Here is a 22,258-nt window from a genome sequence, read left to right as displayed (position 1 = left end):
AATATTAAAAAATATTAATAATACTTTACTATTTATTTATAGCTATTTTAATACTATTAGAAATATTTAAATTAAACCGGAATCCGATTTAAATATAATTATATAAGGTATTTTAGTATAAAGATATATAAAGGTAATAAAAAATAAAAAAACTAGAGCTAGAATTTAGCTTAAATTAAGAAAAAAACTAAAGAAAGAAATATATTTTTATTTAAATAAAAAAAAATATAAAGAATCTCAGCTATTCTAATAATAATTAGTATAAAAGCTATTAAATAGAAAAGGAAAATTAATAGAAGAAATAGAAATCTTATTATTTAAGGGCTTATAAAAAGAAATATATTAAGAAAAGAAACTAAATTTTTTTTTAATTATTTACTAGTTCTATAATTTGAAAAAAACTAGCTTTAAATATAGAGAAATAATTATAGAAATTAATTAACTTTTCTTTATATTAGCTAAGTTCTTAATAAACTTAAATATTTATATAAAGCTAATAAAAAGCCTTTAAATAAATTATTTAAAAAATAGTTTCAATCTCGATTTCTTACTAATTTAGCTTTTTTTCGAGCGAAATTAGTTTTAAATAAGGAATTAGAATATATAATTTATAAAACCCTTATATTTACTAATTATACTAGAATAATAAAAAGGCTTGCCTCTATTATTAGAATTACTACTTCTAAAACCTATAGTATAATTACTAGAAATAATATCTATATTAGCTATAAAAGTAATATAAATATAAACTAAGAAAATAAGAAAAAAATAAAAAAGCTTTATAGTACTAACTTATATATAAAGCCAGAAGATAGAAGCTAAAAGAAAAAAGAGAAAAAAGTAGGAAATAGATATAAGCGAGTAATTAAACTAGAAAATAGCTTAAGAAAAAAATATATATAGAGAATCTTAAAACACTTATAAAATAACTGAAATATAAAGACTTGAAATAGTAGTATTAAGGTTATTAATAGAAAAAAGAGAGAATTATAAACGAGTAAAAGAAACTTTTTTATACTTGCTTAAACGAATTTCTAGAGCTCTAATTAGCCTATTTAATAGAAATTACTAAAATAGAACTACTTGAAATATACTCAATTAAATCTTTCTAATATAAACGAATCTTAATTATATTTAAATGAATCTGGCAAAAGCTAGAAAAGAAAGATATAAGTAGAATATAGGTTAAAAACATATAAAAATAGATTCTTTTTATTCGATTTAATATATAAAAGAGGTAATAGTAAGAACTCCTTTAGATAAAAGAATCTTGAAATAAAAAGAAGCTATTTGAGGAGCCTTGTAATTTTCTTTTATAAAAAGGAATTTAATTAATACAGAATTATAGCAAGTAGTTTTAATATTCTCTCGTTTTATATGAATTTCAGGAGTAAGTTTGCTTTTAAGTAGGAGAGAATATAATTTCTAATTATGCTTTTATATGTAATCTAATTATACGTGGAATTACGTAAGCTCGTTCGAGCCTATTAAAGGCCCCGAATGTACAGGAATGGAAACGTTACGTCCTGTTTAACCTTTCCAATCACAGTAGGTAGCGACGAATATCACGTGGGCGAGTCATGGCATTGACTGGTGAATATGGAAACTAGGTGCCTAAGGCATAAACGAAATTTACCGCTACGCGATCTCGTTTAGATTAGATATGATAGCTTTTGCTCTTTTTGGCTTTGGATATCTTAATTCTTTATTCTAATTAGTTTTAATATCTTAATTTATACGATTTATGTAATAATGTCTATGTGTTGGTAAAGCCAAGATTTAACTCAGTCATCTTATTGGTAGAATTCCCTGTTTCGCCACCTCATGCCAAAGATGTGTTTATTACCAATCACCATAGCACGCAGTGCGCAGGCTGGTTCGTGCTATGATTGCTGCCTGCTAGGAGGATGCTGCACCGAGTTCTACAACTCCATGCATTCAGGTTGATCGAAAACTCTTGTCACAGCCTCCGATAAAATGAGCGACAAAGATCTTGCAGTGAAGAAAACTTGGACGGTGTTGGTCGGCATCAACTTCTATGTGAAAGACAAGCATTTGAAAGGCTGCGTTCGAGACGTTGGAGATATCAAGCAGTATCTCACAGCTAGGTCAAAGCATGTACATGTCGACACATTTACAGCCAGTGTGCCTCTTGACTCTAGCTCATCTCATCCAGCTGAAAGCCCAGAGCTTTGGCCCACATTCAAAAATTTGACAACCCGACTTGAAGAGATAACCGCCCAAGCAAATCGAGGGGATATTGTGTACTTTCACTACGCAGGACATGGGACGCAAGTACCGAGTTCCTCTTCGAAATACAACAAAACAAACAAAATCGATCTAGCCCTGGTGCTTTTTGACGATATTCATGGAAGTCGCTACCTTCGGGGTTTGGAGTTGGCGTGCATGCTAGATAAAATGGCGAAGAAGGGTTTGCACATCAGAGTTGTTCTCGACTGCTGCCACTCTGGAAGCGTCACAAGAAGCGACGACCCCAATCAGCCCAATATTAGAGGCACTGACTACGATAGTGCTATCGATGCCGCGTTCCCACCTTTCATAGACATCGATCTCGGATACCAGGACGGGTCATCCACTCTACGTGATCCTCGTTGGCAATTGAAAACACTCCTTAATCCGGCTGGATATGCAGTTTTTACAGCATGCGGACCCCACGAAACAGCTTATGAACTCGAACAAGCAGGAGACAGACACGAAGCCTTGTCATATTTTTTACTTCGTGCGCTTGCATCTTTGGAGACTGGTGGCTCAGAAGTTACAAATCAATCACTTCATCAACAAGTTCGTTCCCGGTTCCATGCTTATTGGCCGCGACAAAATCCAATGCTTTTTGGAAATAACGATATATCTTTTTGGGGAACTCTCGTTTCAGCACCGCGGACGTATATCCCAATATTCAAGAAACATCCTGGCAACACCCTGTATTTGGAAGCTGGACTTATCCATGGGGTATTTAAAGGCGACCTGTACGACGCCTATTCATTCGGAATTTTGGCAGACACTACAAGGAAACAAGAACAGATTGTTGCAAAGGTCAAAGTGACCAATGTTCTCAGTCTCACATCGGAAGTGGCGGAAATTAACTCACAATCTCCCACAGATCGGGATACAACAGGATGGGTGGCAAGGCCAGTCATGAATTTTTCTCCACGGAAAATTTATGTAAGACTTATGGCCCACGTTGATGACACGACACTGTGGATGGCAGCAGCGAGACGGAGACGTTTTTTGCGCTTTTCTACTGATGAAGTAGAAGGGGAACCTTCCATTTTCAACGTTTCACGCAATGATGATGACGAATACCAAATTCTGGATACCTCGTACAAGAGGATCATTTGTCTACCTACGGTACACGTCGGTAGTGACGAATCACTAAATCGTGTAATGGATCTCTTGGAACACCTAGCAACCTTTAAATACATCGAAGGGATTGAGAACCGAAATCCAACTACAACGCTTCAGTACTCGGTCACTATTGAAACCATTGGTCCTGATGGTGAACCTCTCCGATTGACAGACCTTCAAAATGTCAAGAATAATGACACATTACGCTTATCGATTGAAAACACTGGGGAAACGGTGATATATGTCGCTCTATGTTATCTTGGGCCACGTTGGCAGGTAGAAATCCTCCCACTCGATTCGGGTGAAGGGGACTATCAAGTTGTGCTTCCAAAGGATGAGAAGCAGGGACATTCGGGTCGACAGGAGATAGCAGAATTGAAAATGACTGTCTCGGATTTCTTTATAGCCCAAGGACAACATCACTGCAAAGATATCCTGAAATTATTCATTACTAGGAAGCCAATCTCATTTTCGGCATTGGTACTGCCTTCTATTTCTTTGGGCAAGTCATGGGAAGGAGCCAGTGGACCAAGCCGCGACCGTCAGAGTAACCTATCGAATTTCCTGTCAGAGATGGCCATACCGAATCGAGGTACAGAAACTGGTGATAGGATGGAAGATGGGGAATGGGCAACTTCAAACTTCATAATACACACAGCTATAGAGACCACTGGAGTATCAACGACTGACACAAACAAATAGTCTCGCCTGAGATAGAAATTTGACCGATGAAATATCTAAGATATCATTTCATTTAGTGCTCAGAAACATTCATGCTGCCGTTAAATCTCTTTCTTCTACTTCAATTTCGCCATTGACTAGCGCTCCCCTTTCGTCACAGAGAATGTATCTTCCTGCTCTAGGTGATGATGATATTTTGTACGGTCCTTCACGTGTACTACCACGAGTAAGGTAAACCGGGACGCCAGGCAGAAATTTGTTTATCTATACGTGTTGTCAGCGATCGCAATATTTCGATATATTGGCTCACTTCAAACTTATATTCTTTTACTTTAGCGCGGCCGCCATCGTCGCAGAAAGTAAAGTTAGGAGATTCATCCCTATTTAAAAAGAGCTTAGAATATCCATCGTCCATAGCAGATTGAAACTCACCCTTTAGAATCCGACATACTGCTAGCTGGCTCATGAGGTAGTAAGGCCGGCTACAGCCTTTCCGAGGATGAACTGTTCCCCACAAAGTTGATAATTCGGCGGCACTGGTTGTTAATCAATTAGCCCGATTGGCACTCTTCACTTTGAGTGTTTTCCGGGAATGAAACGTGTTTACCATTGAATTGGAGCTGGGCAGGGGTTTATAAAGAGCCCATTAATGATTAGGTAGCAATGCTACCGTGGTGCATGCGACAGCCTTATTTATTTATTGGCTATGCATTGTCAGACGCAAGCCTCACTACTGCCGTTAGCTTTGTTAAAACTGACTAATTATGCCCTGCTTTGATTTTCAGGTGTTGGTCTGCCATCCATATAATTCTACCGACACAGAGTTATGACGCTGCCTAATTGATAAGATTCTTCAATATACCACTATCGAAATTGCACCTCTTTAATTGATAAAAGGCAAACTCAATCTGAGCCGCTATGTCGACGAGAATCTTTCAAGAGGTTTTTGTATCTTGGAAGGGGCGATTCTTAGAATATTTTGACGGGAGCAGAACCTGCGAGACAAGAATACAGCAGAGTAATTCCAGTTCCCAGGCTTATGAAATGCTTTGAATGAGATATTTGTGTTTCCTTGCTAACTCTTTCTAGTCGAAGATTATTGTCCTGGATATCCCCGGTTCTCGGCACTGGTTGCGTCTCACAACTCATTCCAGCTCTGTCGCCGGTTCTCCAATCTACGTGCCCGACTGCTTCTACTGAAGCAAGATAGGCTATCGATGCTCGAAAGGCAACTAGCAGAAATCGATACAGAGGAGACCACCGCTCTATTTCTTGGTAGTAGCCGGTGCGATAACAATGTTCAGCGGACAGCGGTTCTCTCAGATATAGATGTTGCTCTGGCTGACTACGGTAAGCTGTTCTCTAACAAGTCTATTCCTGGCATGAGAAGCTTGGTAACAGACTTGCAGACGAATTTGTGGAAAGAAATCATAGAATGATTAGTTTTGACGTCGCAAAGCCTCGAGATATATTAAACTTGCAGAACTGGGTCAAAGGGAACGCATGTTTAGCGCGAGAAGAAACGGCCTATTTGGCAAACGGTCCCGATTTGATGAGCATGGCATTCTCAGATGATCTTGCTTTGACGCGACTGGAGGCTTGGGTGGAAGATTTCCTCATCCGTTTTCATCCGAGATTCCGTGGCGTAAGGACTTCTGCCACAAGACTGCTCATACAGAGTTGTTAAATGTTTTCTGCAGAACAGTTCACTTGCTGGCTCAAGAGACCCCCACGTCTACATATTTTCGGGTGTGCTCCTAACCCGGCTGACCAGGACGTTGATTATAGTGCTCCTCGTCGTTTTATTATTCGTGCCAGTCATTATCTGCAATGCACTGAGCGGCATAACATCTCGAATAGTTGTCATCGTGATTGCATCGATTTTCTTCATAATTACTCTGTCCGGCCTGACTAAAGCAAACACCGGAGCAATGTTTGTATCTGGGGCTACGTAAGTAGGATCCTCCCAAATTTAAGAGAGGTCTCGAAACCCAAAAGACTAATCTCGTTCTTTATCTAGGTATGCCACTATTCTGGTTGTATTTGTCTCTGGGACAAGTCATGTATAAATTAATAGTGAGGTAGAAATTGGCTGCTTTACTGGACGAGTAATCACATGTACTAGAGTAGGCCCACAAAACGTGGCGCTGGTTTGGAGGCCCAATTTGAATCATCACTGGCAACCAAAAGCGTGTGGCCTTACTAAGTTATTGAAGTCTCGAAAGTGGATTTGTTACATTTAGAATAATACAAGATCTTCATTTGCTAGCTCTCTAATCGCCACTAGTCCGAAATAGCAGTCTGCTCCACTAGAAAGATTATAGAAAGAGAGCCGAAAGAACCAGGTGTTTGATTTTAATTCGTTTCTCGGGTTATTAAAACATATAGAATTATGAGAGGCGCTCTTACGACCCAAGCGGTTCCTTTATAATTAGATTAGTTGATGTCATTTCGGACTAGGGATAGTCGGCGCTAGATGTCGACTGCCATGGCCTTGGCTTAACTTCGGAGGGGGAGTGAGGGACGTCGACAGAAGAGGAGGGCGATAGAGGGCGATAGAGGACGGCTGGACCCGCGAGCTGAGATCTGCCCACAGAGACGCGGACGCGCTTGCGGGAACGGAAGATTAGGTATTGAGATCGGAGAGGAACGAATGACTGTGTCAGCTGAGGCCTGCTCTGTTCACTATGCGAAGCCATGTTTCGACGCGGGAGAAGGACGTCGAGTTCAAATGATGATACTACTAAAGAGGATGATGTTGAGGCTGTCTAGGCGACAGCCATGGTGATGGCGATAAGGTCCTCTATATTTGGCAGCCCCTAATGATGCTCGCTTAGTTTTGGTGTTCCGACCCCTAAAAACAGCGATATAATTATCCCGGATCCGGGGATCAAAACACTACTACCTTGACTTAAAAAGTAATAATAATAACTTTTTATTTAAAAATATTTAAATAAAATTAATTATAAAAATATAAAAAATAGTTTTAAGTTTTTTTTATCTTATATATAAGACCTTATATATATAATATTAGTATAATTTAGTTTTAAGTTATAACTTTTATTAATTATTTTTAATATATTTAAATATAATTTTTCTTTATATCTTTAATTTAATATCTTTTAAATTTTAACTTTTAAGGAAAAATATAATAACTTATTAACTTTATATATACTAAATATTATATATAAGAAACTTTTAAGTTTCTATTAATAATTATTTAATTAATTAAGAAATAAAAAATAAAAAATAAAAAATAAAAACTAAAAACTAACTTTAAATTTAATTAAAGACTTAATTAATAAAAGTTTTACTTTAACTATTTTATTTTTAGTAAACTAATCTAAAGCTAATTCTCTACTATTAATAAAAAGTCGCTTATTTATAAAGGCGTTATAAGTTAAGATATTAACTTTTAAAGAGAGGGGTTTTAGAGGGATTTTAGTAAAGCGGAGCGTGCTTTGGTGCGGGACTTCGGTTACGAGCCTAGTCAGATAAGTCTATATTATACAGGGCACTTTAGCGAGCGAATTTAAAAATTACACACCTTACTAATTATGGCTCCTTTAATGCCCCCCCTTTAATTTGACTATAAACCAGGCTTTGAAATTGAGACAGGAGACAAAAAGGCAATATGCGAACTCTATGGCTTTATAAAGAAACCGATTCCAGCTCTTATAGAGCGCTATAAGCTCGGATATATTATAATTTGCCGCGTTTTAGAGTATAATCACTCCGAATATATACGCCCAATACAAACAGGTCGACTATAAGAACTTACCGACGCTCGAGTCAATAAGATTATTATATATTTGTCAGAGATATAGGAGAATTAATACCTAGATTGGATATATTTGCGTAATGAGCTCAAGCTTCCTTATATGCCGCAGATCCTCGCCACGCGTCTCAAATAAAGAGAATATTTCAGATATATAGCTTGCCAGAAACTATATCTTACCGCTATATAGGTTCTAGCCAGATTTCTTTGGGCAATTATATATATATTCTGGACGGTTGAGTGGCTTAAGGTCCTCTGGTTAGACGAGATTATATTCTTAGTTAGAGGTAGGACGGTAAAGCAAAGAGTAATACGAAAAGAAGGAGAGAGATACTATAAGACCTGTATATAATACCAGTTTTACCGGGGCTATATAACGTCTATTAATGCGTAGGGAGCAATTAGATATAGATATAAGAGTTCTTTGATCTTTCTCTGCAGGTCTGGTAAGAAGGGGGCCTGAATGCAAAAGGATTATCTTATATAAGTCTTTATACCACATATATAGCCTATTTTAGAGGCATTTGCGGCCGTTATATACCTCCTTCGTCCAGCCGTCGAGCCCTTATTTACAGAGGACGGGAACTCAGCTTACGGTTATAAATCAGCCCGTAATTACTATACTAGATGGCGTACTATATATAGGATTATCTTAATGCCATATCCTTCTACAAGCCCTGATATAAACCTTATTGAGAAGTGTTAGAGGAGGATCAAGCAGGCATTATACAGACGTCGTCGACAACCGACCACGGTAGCCGAGATAGAAGCTATAGTCTTAGAAAAGTGGGACAGAATACCTCAAGATTGGATAAATGAGCTAGTTTTAAAGCAAGAGCATTGGGTTACTGTATTAATGCAGCGCTATGGGTGGTCAACTCCTAATTAAATACTAGGTGTGGATAAAAATTTCATGTTTTTAATCGTGGTGTAGCCTGTAAGACACAGACTTATCTGACTAGGCTCGTTAGTAGTGGGCTGCTGGCGGCGTCTGTGCAATACCTGCTTGATCCGCCGCCAGCACTTCTCAATTGGGTTTATGTTGAACTAGCTAAATAGTAAAGCTAGGGACACGTGCTTGCAATGTAAACCAAGTAAAACGTACTGAATTGACTGCTGTTCTACAGTGGTAAGTAGCCCGTATATATAGCCCTGAACCCCCTAAGTCACATGCACTAAACCCCTAAACCAGAGAGCTTTATACTGAACCATTCAACCTCAGCTGAACTGATTTAGCCTCACAGGGCTTATTATGCCCTGTATCAACCTTACAGGGCATAATCTACTCAGTAATAAGCCTATGGCTTAAGCCCCATTAGTACACAGCCCCTAAGGCTCTGTTCCAGGGCTTACTAAGCCTATTAAGGGCCTCAGGCCCCTAATTTCAACAGTTTATATCGGAGCTCGTGGACAGGTGAGGTATTAATATAATACCATGCTCTGTGTGGAATCGAGCACAGCAATTGCGAGTAGACTTATGCCCGTGAGCTGCGTTGCCATCTTCTATAAATAAGGGCTCTGCAGAGGGGCGAAGAAGGTGTGTAACTGCCGCAAAGGCCTCTAGAATTGGCTAAATGCGCGCAAGTACCTGGGAGAGGTAATCCTTTTGTATAAAGGCTCCTTTCTTACTAGTTCCGTGGACAAATATCAAGGGACTCTTATAGCCATATCTAATTACTCCCCACGCGTTAATAGGAGTAGTATGACCATAGTGAAGCTGGTGTTGTATACACATCGGGTGTATTCGCTCCCCTCTCTTTCTCGTCACTCTCTGCTTTGCCGTCCTACCTCCTACTAGAAACGTAATCTCGTTAGACCAGAGCACTTTTAGCCACTCCTTCGTCTAGAATATGTGTGTGATCGCCTAGAGTAATCGCGCGATTACTTGGGCTGCTGTGAGGTAGGGTTTCTGATAAGCTACGCACCGGAAATAGCCTCACTGTTTGAGCCTTTTCTCGAGGTTTTTCGCAGAGCATTCAAGTCCAAGTTCGTCGTGAAGCAAGGTATAGTCAAGGATTCGGTACTCCCACGTTTCAGACGCGTACTCGATAATCTCGTCGACTTGTTTATTAGTGAGAAGGGAGGGCCTTCCAGTTCGACTGATTCGCGTACGCTCTAGCGCGTCATATTATAAAATCTTCTCAATTGTCGACCTAGGCAGCTCGTATCACGTCATAAGAAGCTCAACTGGTATCTTACCAAAGCCATACAACTGGCGTATCGCCTCCTTGTGTTTAGTCTCAATTTCCTCACCTGGAAGGTGGTTAAAATCGAGTGGTGGGGTAGCAGGAGGCATTAAATTAATGATGGTGCGCTCGCTAAAAACACGGACTTTGGTCCGCAGGCTCGTAAGGAGATTGGCCCCACCTACTGAAGCCCTTAACCCCTGTACTGCCACATCACCAAAAACTTTGACTTGCAACTTGGCACTTGCCCTTAGGTTTTTAAGATAAAGAGAAAATAAAATAATTATAGAAAATTTAGTTAATTTATTTAATTCTCCTTTAAATTTTATACTTTTATATAAGGTTTATTTTTAGAATATCTCTTATAAATAACTAAATTTAATATAAAGAAAGTAAGAAGTTAAGGAGACCTTATAAGCGGCTACTTATTTCGCTTAAATTAACTAGGGGCCCTTGATTCCCCCCTCCCCCCCTCTCTTTCCTAGTTTTTATAGTCTTCTCTTAATTATACTCTTTTTTAAAATATCTCTATTTATTATTAATTAAATCCTTGATTTTAAACTAACATTTTTTTATAACTTAAGAATTAAAAAAGTTATAAGAAATAAGATATATAAATAGCTTCAAATTTGTAACTAATAAGGGGTTATAATTATAAAGAACTTTTATTTTTTAATCGAAAATAAAGTCTCTTAAAAAGAGATTTTAATTAATCTAAATTAAAGGGAATATAAAAAAAGTATATCTAGTAAGTCTATCTCTTAAGATATTATAAATTACGAGTTATTTATTTTAAGATAAGTAAAGAAAGTATAAGTGTAAGATGCTAAGTCAAAGTTTTAGTAATGTGGTAGTAAGTACGTTCTAGGCCTCGGTATCACCAGCTCAATCCGGCCCTTTAGTTTAAATAGATTATTACTTGTACCTGCCTTATATTTAGCAAATTGGATATAGATAACAGCTGTGGCAGTGTGCTGTGCTATCAAACGCGTGATCACGCATCTCTGGTAGGGTGATCCTGTCACTAATGTATTAGCAGGGCATGCCTCTCTATCCTCTTGTCCGATTAATTTTTGGATTTAGTTTAGGCTCTGGAGACCGCTAAGAAATCAGGCCTCACGGCCCCTACGTGTCACCATGGGGACGGGCAGAATCTGTTCCACCCCGTTCACTAATACGAGCGATTTGGCAATAGGGGCTAAGCGAGGGGCCCGATTGCTTGATCGTCTACTTAACTGCATTATCGTTGATTTTTGGTTCCTAGTACTTAAATAAGCACTAGCCAAAGGGGTGCACGCCACCGGGAGCAGTATATCGGGAGTTGAACCCAACCTACAAGCCACCCTACGGTAAGTTATTTCGGTCTTTTATTATGCAGGCCTACCCTTGTAATACTAGGTAAGGAAGGTGCTATAATTAACCATCGAGTATATTCAGTTTTCTTTTGGGATGTGGGTTTATTATAGAGTATTTTGCCCGCTTTTGCGGTCATTTTCTTAAGTATCCAAGGTTCTCGGGAGTTCCGCAGAGCTTTCCTTAGCCTCCAATACTTCCGCTTTGTTGGCTTCCATCGCTTTCTTCTCCTTCATCGAGTTCAGTATCAAGTCTCCGGGGTTCAATCGCAGTAGGCATTGTGGTCCTTTCCGGATACTTAGGGTCCTCGGATCCTCTCTCCAGAGCTTGCGAAATGATGCATAATTGTAATAGTGATTTCGGTAGGCCTCATTTTGGGCCGATCGTCTACTTAAGCGAACCCTGTTCACTGATACGAGCGATTTGGTAATCGGGGCTAAGCGAGGGGCACGATTGCTTGATCGTCTACTTAAGTGAACTCCGGTTCATAAATCCGAAGTCGGATACGAGCGAATTTTGAAAATATTATAATATTTTCAAATTAATAGGTTTATAAAATTCTATTAGTAGGATCCATTAAAAATTATTTAGTTAATAATACTATTTAAGTAATTTAACTAAAGCCTTTTATTAGAACTATATATTATTTTAATTATAAAATGATTTTTTAAAATATATAATTATATAAATCTTTTTATCTTTAATAGAATTTAATCTAGGTAATATTTATCTAAGTTTCTTATAAATATTAATGTTTTTTATTTAATTGAAATCTGGCCTTTGTTTTTTATTAGAAAGTTATATATTATTTTAAAATTAGGCCTTTTTATTAGCGAATTGGGTCTCTCGCTTAGCCCCGATTACCAAATCGCTCGTATTAGTGAACGGGGTTCGCTTAAATAGACGATCAAGCAATCGGGCCCCTCGCTTAGCCCCGATTGCCAAATCGCTCATATTAGTGAACGGGGTTCGCTTAAGTAGACGATCAAGCAATCGGGCCCCTCGCTTAGCCCCGATTGCCAAATCGCTTGTATCAGTGAACGGGGTGGAACAAATCGGCGTCAATTTGAATAATCGGACCTGCTACGGACAGCGGCACGAAAAATCACAAGTTCGCTTCGAGTATCGTTCTGACGGCTCAGTATTGCAGCTTATCAGGGGAATTAAACTTAGCGAGACTAGAATCCGAAACGGTTGTTTCTTGTGTATTCGTCCTTGGCAGAGGACGGCATATACAAAGGCGAGCAGCATTGAAAACTGTCCAGCTACTAAAACGCAAGGAATACTAAAACTACCTCGTTTAGAAAATTATACTAGATCTCAACGAAACGCTCTAAGACTCTTTAAAAGTAGTTTATATAATAGAAAAGAAATAGATCTAACTTTTATAAAACTTTTCCTAAAATTAAATATAATACGGAATTATAAGAATTTCTATTTTATATAAGTCAAGATTATACTTACTTAAGATCCCGCCTAAATATAATACCTTATTATATATAACTTTATAAAAAATCGCGAAAACTAACGATTTTTAAATCTTAATAACTTTATAAATAATAAAGATATAAAAGTAATCTTTTATATAAATAATAAAAAAATACTTAAATTTTAATAATATAACTTAATAGTTTATACTTATATAATAGAAATACTTTAAATTAAATCTTAAATTAAAGTACTTTTATTATAAATTATTATAAAATATATATTCTTAATATATTTAAAATATAAGTAATTAAGCTAAAGTTATAATATTCTATTTATTTAATAAAGGCTTAGTTATATATAAAGCTCTTTACTCTTTTAAAATAATTTAAAAAACTTAATATAATATAATTAAATATTAATTACTTTTTTAAAAAATATTCTTAAAAGATTATTAGTTTTAACTAAAGTAATATAAGTAATTAGAGTTTTATATAATTTTTAAAACAATTTAAAAGTTAATTAACTTTAATATAAAGAACTTTATATTTATTAATAATAATTAATAAAATAATCTTTTAAAAAAATACTAATAAATAACTTATATATAATATATAATTAATATAATAAAGTAATAGAAATAAGAATATAAAAAGAGTAAAACTAGTTCTAATTTCAATTATATTTAAAAATATAAAAGACTATTATTTAATTTAATTAAAGTAGTATATAATATTTTAAGATTAATATAATAGAGAGAAATATCTTTTTTTAAGTACTTATAAGAATATTAAAAGTTTAATTAATACTTATAATAAGTATTATAATTATTATTATATATATAAATTATAAAAGATTATTAAAATAAATTTATAAAATATTTAAAGTTTAAAAAACTATAATATTTAAAGATTTTTATATTACTTTTTCTTATAAGTTTACTTTAAATTAAGTATTTAATAAACTTATTATTATTATATATATAAACTTAATTAGTTATATTTAATATATTTAAGAAAAATAAAAGTCTTATATTATATAATATTATTATATATATTTAAGAGATATATTATATATATATAAACTTAATTAGTTATATTTAAATATAATATTATACTTTTATATATTATATTTATAATACTTATTAAAAACAGGTATTTTAATTAATAAACTAATATATTAAATAAATATAAAAGAGTTTTTTAGAATTAATTTAAAAGCTTTAAGTATTAAATCTATTAAAACTTTAAAAATTCTTATAATTATTAACTTATACTTAAATATAAAACTTTTTAAAATAGTAATTACTTTTAAAAAGTTAAGAATTATATATTTTTTTAAAAAATTATAATTACTAAATATATTAAATATAATTTAAAAAATTTATTATTATTAAAAAACTATTTAGAAATTAAAAAATAATTATAGAAAAAAATATAAAAAAAACTAAGAAATAAAGTTATTAACTTTTAAAATATTATAAAAACTTTAAAATTATATTTTTTAAATAATATAAATATTATTTTTATAAATCTAATATTTATAATTTAAAAACTAAATATAAGAATATATATTATATTTAATTTTATAAATTATTTATTTTTAAAAAGTATTTTTATAAATAATTATATATTTAAATTTAAGTCTTTTATAAAAATAACCTTAAATAAAAGTATAAAAGTTAGAACTAATATACTTTTAATTATTAAAAAAAGAACCCGAGTATTTTAGAAAGCTTTAAATAAAGTTAATAAATTTATTATTATTAATTTAATTTTTAAAAAACATTATTATAATTAAAAGTTTTTATATTAATATTATTTCTAAAGCTTATTTATTAAAATTAAATATCTAATATTATAAAATAATTATATTTTATATTTTATAAATTAAAAGAATAATATAATAGTTAAATAACTTAAATAATTATATAATTTAGTATTTCTTAAATATAAGCTTATTTTTACTTATTTTTGTATTTTATTTAAACTTTTAATAAATATAATAAAAGTACTAGTATTTCTTATTATAAAACAAAAAGTAAGAAATATATATTATTAATTAAAAAACTACTTATATTTAAAAAATAATAGTAAAGAAATATAATATATATAAATAAAATATTTAAGCCTTAAGGCTTTATAAATACTTATTAAGAACTATAAGAATAAAGAAATTGAAAATATAATAAGATTTAAATATAAATATTATATTTAAATATATATTACTTAAATAATCTTAAAATAATTATTTAAACTATTTTTTAAATATATTTTAAGACTCATTTAACTTTAAATAAATATATAATAAGTTTTATTAAAAGTTAGTAATTAAAAACAAGTTTAATAAAAAAGTTAAATTAAAAGTATTTTTAATAATTAAAGAATTTAAATATTAAATAAAAATAGAAATATATATTCTTTATATATTTATTAAAATATAAAAAGAAATAAGATTTTTAATTAATATATAACTTAAAGTAATATAAGTTATAATATTTCTTTATAATAAAATTCTCTTATATATAAGTTATAAGTATTAAATAAAGTATTTAACTTTTAGTTTTAAAATTACTTAAAGTAATATAACTTTACTTTTATTATATATTTAATAACTAATCTTAAACTTAATTAAAATAAGATTTTATAAATAAAAATAGAGAAATTAAAAAAAAGAAATAAGTATTTAAAATAATATTATATAAATATATTAAATATTTAATATATATTAGATTTAAGTTTTTATATTTAATAAAGATATCTTTTATTAATAAGAGCTTAAAAAAGAAACAGAATAATTTATTTCTATTATTTTATAAATTACTAAATTAATTAAGAAAAATAATATTTAAAATAATAATTTACTAAAATAAAATAAGAATAAGCTTTTAAATAATTAATTAAAAAATTAAAATTAAAAAATAAGTATTTATATCTTAATTAAAATAAAACTTTTAATTTTAAAATATATTTTAAAACTTAAAAATATAAATAACTATATTAAATAATTATAATAATTTAATATAAGTAATAAAAAATAAAGAAATAAAAAGCTTTTAGAATTTATTAAAAAAAATATACTTAATTAATAAAATAAAAGAAAGGGCTTTATTAATAAATTAAGTAATAGATTTATTAATAATACTTTTAATAATTAAAAAGAATTAAAATAAATTATAATTATAAAATTAAAGAAATTATATAATAAAAAACTTATAAGAAATTATATTAAAATAATTAAATTAAATAAAGAACTTATAAAAATTACTTTAATAAACTAAATATTAATAATAATAATATAATTTTTATAACTTCAAATTTATTATTAATTATAATAATAAAATTAAATTAAACTAATTATTTTAAATCTCTATTTAATTTAATATAACTTATTTAACTTATAAAATAATATATATAATAATTATAATATTAGTTTTATGAAACTCAAGTATTTAAATATAATTTCTAAAATACTTATTACTTTATATTTATTTTTAAAAAAAAATACTTTTAAATTATTAAAATAATAAAATAATTTAAAGAAATATTTAAATTAAATATTATATTAGAACTTAAGAACCTTAAATTAAAAAGCTATTAAAAAGTAATAAAATATATTAGAGATATATTTATTTAATTTGTTTTAAATAAGTCTTTATATATAAAATAAACTTTAATAAAATATTATTTTTAAATTATAATAAAAAGTAATCTTTAAAAAGAATTATTAATTATATTAATATATATTATTATACTTATAATAAAGTCTTTTTAAATAATAACTAATATTATTATAACTTATTTTAATTTAGAAATTATAAATATATTTATAAATATTATATAATTAATTAAAAACTTACTTATAATTTATTAACTTTTAAATAGTTTTAAGTAATTAAGGATATATATAAAAGTAAATAAAACTTTTTAACTTTTTAATATAAAGAGTTTTTTAGTACTTTAAAAACTTTTAAACTAGTTAATTATAAAAGAAAGAGTTATATATATATTTATAAATACTTTTTATAAAGTATTTATATTTTTTCATATAAATAATATTTAAGTAATTTACTATTAAAGTAATAAAGTACTTATTTAAGAAATTATATTTAGAATTAAAAGTGCTTATAAATTAAAAAATATAAAAGACTTTATATAATTAGAAATAAAGTAATAAAGAAGCTTTAATTCGTTTATAATACTTATATTAAGAAAATAATTATTAAGTTTTAATTAATTAATAAAAAGTATTTAAGTATATTATTATTAATTTTAAAGCTTTTAAAGTTTATAAAATAAGTTTATTTAAAAGATATAAAAAAGTATTAAAAAAATTAATATAATACTTTATATTACTATTATAATTAAATTAAATATTATATATATAATAGTATTATTTCTTTAGTTTCTTATTAATTTTAGTTTTAAATTCTTTTTAGTAATTAATTAAATAATTAGATACTTATTTAAATTATAATTCTTAATTATTAAATATAATAAAAAAATTAAAAAAAATTAATTTAATAATTACTTTTAATATATTATTTATAAATAATTATATTATTTAAATTTTTTATAAAAATACTTAACTTAATTATTTAAAGATATAATTATATAAAAGGCTATTTATTAAATTATAATTATTACTTTTATAATTAAAATTAAATTATTTACTTTTATAATTAAAATTAAATTATTTACTTTTAAAAATATTATATAAAAAATTATAACTTCTATATACTTTTTTAAAAACTTAAAGCTTAATTTTAGAGAGTTCTAAATAATTTTTTATAATAACTAATAAGTAATTAAACTAAAACTATATCTTTAGTAATAAGAACTATAATTAATAATATTATAATATTCTTTATTACTTTTTTTAATAAATATAAAGTTAATTAAATAGTATAATAAAAACTTGCTATAAGAATACTTAATATAAGAATACTATCTTAGGATTCCAATAAAAATTAGCCCCGAGCTAAGGATATCCTTACTATAAGAATTATTCTTATGATTTTTTATTTCAATCTTGATTTTTTAGTATTTTATTCTTATAATCATATATGTAATAGGCTAATTTACTGCTCTTATTAGGCCTTCAGGCATTAGTAAGACCATATTCTAAGCGTTAATCTCACTGCTCCAGGGCCTTTATAGCCTATAACCCTCCCCCCTACCGATCCCTGGCTTCCCGACAGCCTAAAAAGAGGTATAGAGCAATAGCAGAGGCCGATCGACGTACCGTACGGTAATGGAAGCAAGCAAATCCACTAGCGTAACGAGCCCGGCTATACGGGTCTGTGTATACAAGGCATTTTAGTAATAAATAAAATTTCAAATCTAGAAATCCTTGAAGATCAATTAATCAAATCGTACTTCGGTTCCTTTAGTTCCCAATTCCCGAATATAAAGTTGTAGTTATTCTTTATTATTTTCTAGCTTTTAAGTAATTAGAGAGATTATGGTTTTCGAAAGCCTATAAGCGAATTCGTGAAGCCTGAAAATCCTCGCTTAATGCCTTATACATACAGATCCGTACAGCCGGGCTCGTAAGATACAGTAAGCTGTAATTGACTTATCTACAGGTAATTGGGGCATTGTGAGGTGTTAGAATAGAGAGGTTCTGTATATATCTTTAAATTCGAGTAATATTTCTATTTATATAATTCTTAATATAAGAATACCTCGATATATTCTTAAGAATTAGTAATAAAAACCCTATTCTTATAGCGAGTTTTTATTATATTAGTAATATATTTATATTAAAGAATAATAGAATTTATTATAATTAATATAAAGGACTTTTTACTTAATATCTTTTATAAAATAAATAGTTAAATATTTATATTTTAAAAAGAATTTATTAAACTAACTTTAAAATATTATAAATTATTTTCGAGATTATTTAAATCTTTAAGATTATTATTTATATTTACTTTATCTCGTTTATAAGTCTCTTTAAAAAAGATTATACTATTATTAAAATTAGTATTAAACTTAAGAGTAAGTATATAAAGTAATTAGAATTAAAATATATTAACTCGAGTATTAAAAAGCGTATTAAAAGAGCTTATTATAAACTTATAAGTTACTTGTTTTTATATCTTTAATTAAAATATATAGAATTTAAAATAAAAATATATTAACTTATTTTAATATAAGTAGATTTTTAAGAACTTATTTAGAAAGAGTAAATTAAAATAAGAAGAGAACGAAGTATTATAAAAAAGAATATAGAACTAAAGTACTTTTAATACTTATATTTAAAAAGAAAATTAATAATTAAAAACTAAGTTATATATTAGTTTAAAATATTTAAGAATTATATCTAAAAGGTTAATTATAGTTTATTTAATCTTTTAATTAGTATATTAATTAGAACTTAATAAATAAATAAATAATTTTATAAAAGTTATAATTAATTAAATTTCTTAATTAGTCTATTAATCTAATTAATTAAGAGATATATTATAGAATATATACTTTTAGTATACTTAAGATATAAGTAGCTAAGCTAAGGTTATAATACTCTATTTAGTTAATAAGAGCTTATTTATATATAGAGCTCTTTACTTCTTTAAAATAATTTAAGAAACTTAATATAATATAAATATAAACTATTAAGTCATATTATTAAAATTTAAGTATTTCTCTATTATTTATATAAAAAATTATCTTTATATCTTTATTATTCGTAAAGTTATTAAGATTTAAAAATCGTGAGTTTTCGCGATTTTCTACGAGGTTGCACGTGATGAGGTCCTACACCCGAGCGGGACCCCGAGCACCGTCACTTAGCAAATTGGATGAACCCCAACGCCGCTCGCCTTCGTATCCACTTTCCATCTGTGCCTGGGCCTACGCCATGGACCTTAAACGTGGGTTTCTCGTCCTTCCTGGACTATTAGAATCCGTGTCTAGCCCACTAAGTTCCATTTCGTTCTGGCCATTGCTCGCAAGAACCATCCACTTCCCCCTCGGGTTGTTAGAACCGAAGTTAGGGCTCTAAACTTGGAAAGTCGAGAGTTGCCACACCTTCATCATGGTCAAACAGGGAATTGAGTACGCTGGTGGCCAAGAGCAGGACTTCGACGCCGCAGAGAAAGGTCTGTACGACAGCACCGAGAGCCTAGCGGTGTTAGCACCTGTCCATGAAGGCAGTACACCAAACTCGAGTGTACCAGTACTGTCCCTATCATGTCCAGCAGGATTCAAGCCTCCTGCGGTACCCGAACCAGCAGCCGAACCAGCGCGACCGAAACAAAAGATCAGTCGATGGCTCCTCTTTACAATCTGGTTCAACACGTACCGAAAGTTCTTCACCTTCGTCACCTTGTTCAACCTGGTTGGAATAATCATGGCCTCACTCGGTCGCTTCCCTTACGCTGAGAATCACCTCGGTGCTTTGGTGCTTGGCAACCTACTCTGCGCAATTCTCATGCGAAACGAGTTGTTCCTCCGGTTCTTATACATAATTGCCATCTATGGCCTGCGAAGTGCAAGTCCCTTTCTCTACCATGTACATGACGGGGACTAATAGGTCTTATTAGTGGGCTCCAATATGTGTCAAGCTGGCAGTAACTTCGATTTTGCAACATGTCGGAGGTATCCACTCAGGATGCGGACTATCTGGCGCTGGGTACGTCAATTTCATGAATCAGCTGTGAACTGGACTGACATAGTCTTCAGCTGGCTCGTATTCAAAATCGTCGGCATCATACGCTATCGCGCCATTCAGAATAGCGCTGTGATTGCCACTGGCCTGATCACAAATATCCTGGTGATAATTTCTGTCCTGAGCGCATTCCCATGGGTTCGGAAGTGAATATTTCAATTTCGATGTCGATATGTCGATAGCTGACGCCTGAATTAGCTACCATCATAACGTATTTGAGAAACACCATCGCTTCATTGGATGGCTGGGCCTAGCTGTACGTACAAATCAATTCGACTTTCATTTTAGAACTCACAAATAGTAGACCACCTGGTGCTTTGTCGTTTTAGGAGATACCTACAACATCAAAACTGGAGAATGGAGGACAGACACCCATTCCCTGCTCAGCGCACAGGAGCTCTGGTTTGCCGTGTTCATGACAATTTTGTACGCTATCTTCCAGTTCTTCCATGACTATACTCATGTTCTCTAGTGTCCTTATCCCTTGGGTCACCCTGCGAGAGGTCCCCGTGGAAGTTGAAATCGTGAGTTCCCCTGGTCTTTTGCTGAAAATAACCGACATATGATTTTAGCCATCGCCCAAAGTCGCCATACTCCGTTTCGACCGAGGGATGCAGCAAGGCCTCCTGGGTAGAATCAGTCGCACCTCGATCATGGAGTACCACCCCTTTGGGATTATAAGCGAGAGCCGAACGTCTCCTTATCATTATATGATCTGCGGTGTTCAGGGCGACTTTACGAAGAGTCTTGTTGTCGATCCACCCAAGGCTGTCTGGACCAGAGAGCTGAAGTTCGGTATGCTCATTTTCTTATTCCCGAAATGGTCGTCTGCTAACAAACAGCAGCTGGTGTTGGACATGCATCCGCGATGTTCAAAAGAGGAATCCGCATCTGCACTGGAACCGGTATCGGGGCAGCGTTGTCCACCTGCATCCAGAGCCCCAATTGGTACGCTGCTCTCAAACTCTTCCTTGGAAACTTTCTCTGACTTTTGATTAGGTTCCTCATTTGGATAGGTTCTAATCAAGAGAAAACCTTTGGGCCAACGATAACGGGTTTGATCCACAAACACATCGAGCCCGAGAGAATGATTCTCTGGGACTCGAAGAAACGAGGAGGACGACCAGATACTGTGAAACTGCTCAAAGAAACGTGGGATAGCTTCGGAGCCGAGGTAATCTTCATTACCTCCAACATGCAGGGCAATGATGAGATGGTTCGAGGTTGCCGAGCAGGTACGTATATCAGCATCCTAATCTATAACCAATCACTGACATGCGGTACGTAGCTGGATTACACGCATTCGGCACTCTGTGGGACTTTTGATAATCCGGGACCTCGGATAGTGTACCGCCTTCCCGGATTCATTGTTTCGCAGAGATACAGCATGTACGGAGTAGATTTTCGATAGAGTCATGTTTAGCATAGCCGAGTAGAACGTTCGACACACGACAGGTATATAACTAGATATTCACATATTCGCCAATGATTTATCTGTTTCTCCAGATGTAAGCAGCCATAACTTCCATCTGAGCGCGAACAAGGGAGCAAACCTGATCATGGTACTGAGGCCATTAGCGGGCTAGCGGACAAAACCGAGAAGCGAAAAGTGATTTTCTGATTTTCTGATGTTCGCGCCCACCACACCTTACTAAAAAAAAAAAAGTATAGCATATATGCCTTATTCTCGACTACTCCTAACCCCCCCTTAGCTTACGTGGTCCGTAAGGCAAATTCCATGGATTACAAGGCACATCTTCATCTCCCTTACTCTCTATATCTTCCGTAC

General features: G+C 31.8%; 3 protein-coding genes across 3 annotated transcripts; all 3 read left to right on the top strand.

The window, feature by feature from the left end:
• Positions 1–2,010: 2,010 nt before the first annotated feature.
• Positions 2,011–4,026, top strand: K444DRAFT_479763 (uncharacterized protein; the record flags this gene model as incomplete). The annotated part of the gene is made up of 1 exon (XM_024872981.1): positions 2,011–4,026. A coding segment is annotated over one exon (2,016 nt), but the record flags the coding sequence as incomplete, so codon positions are not given.
• A 1,109-nt stretch (positions 4,027–5,135) lies between these two features.
• Positions 5,136–6,002, top strand: K444DRAFT_707604 (uncharacterized protein; the record flags this gene model as incomplete). Its single annotated transcript, XM_024888166.1, has 3 exons — positions 5,136–5,404; positions 5,449–5,692; positions 5,748–6,002. Coding segments are annotated over 3 exons (768 nt in total), but the record flags the coding sequence as incomplete, so codon positions are not given.
• A 13,834-nt stretch (positions 6,003–19,836) lies between these two features.
• K444DRAFT_544212 (uncharacterized protein) lies at positions 19,837–21,795 on the top strand (the record flags this gene model as incomplete). The annotated part of the gene is made up of 10 exons (XM_024876033.1): positions 19,837–20,313; positions 20,345–20,433; positions 20,484–20,615; positions 20,668–20,725; positions 20,774–20,895; positions 20,942–20,993; positions 21,042–21,264; positions 21,315–21,417; positions 21,469–21,704; positions 21,758–21,795. 10 exons carry the CDS (start codon positions 19,837–19,839, stop codon positions 21,793–21,795), a joined length of 1,530 nt encoding a protein of 509 aa, XP_024728253.1.
• Positions 21,796–22,258: the final 463 nt, after the last annotated feature.

Source organism: Hyaloscypha bicolor (genome assembly GCF_002865645.1).
Source record: "Hyaloscypha bicolor E unplaced genomic scaffold K444scaffold_182, whole genome shotgun sequence".
NCBI classification, from domain to species: domain Eukaryota; kingdom Fungi; phylum Ascomycota; class Leotiomycetes; order Helotiales; family Hyaloscyphaceae; genus Hyaloscypha; species Hyaloscypha bicolor.
Note: the sequence above shows the minus strand (reverse complement) of the source record. Positions and strands in the feature narration are given on the sequence as shown.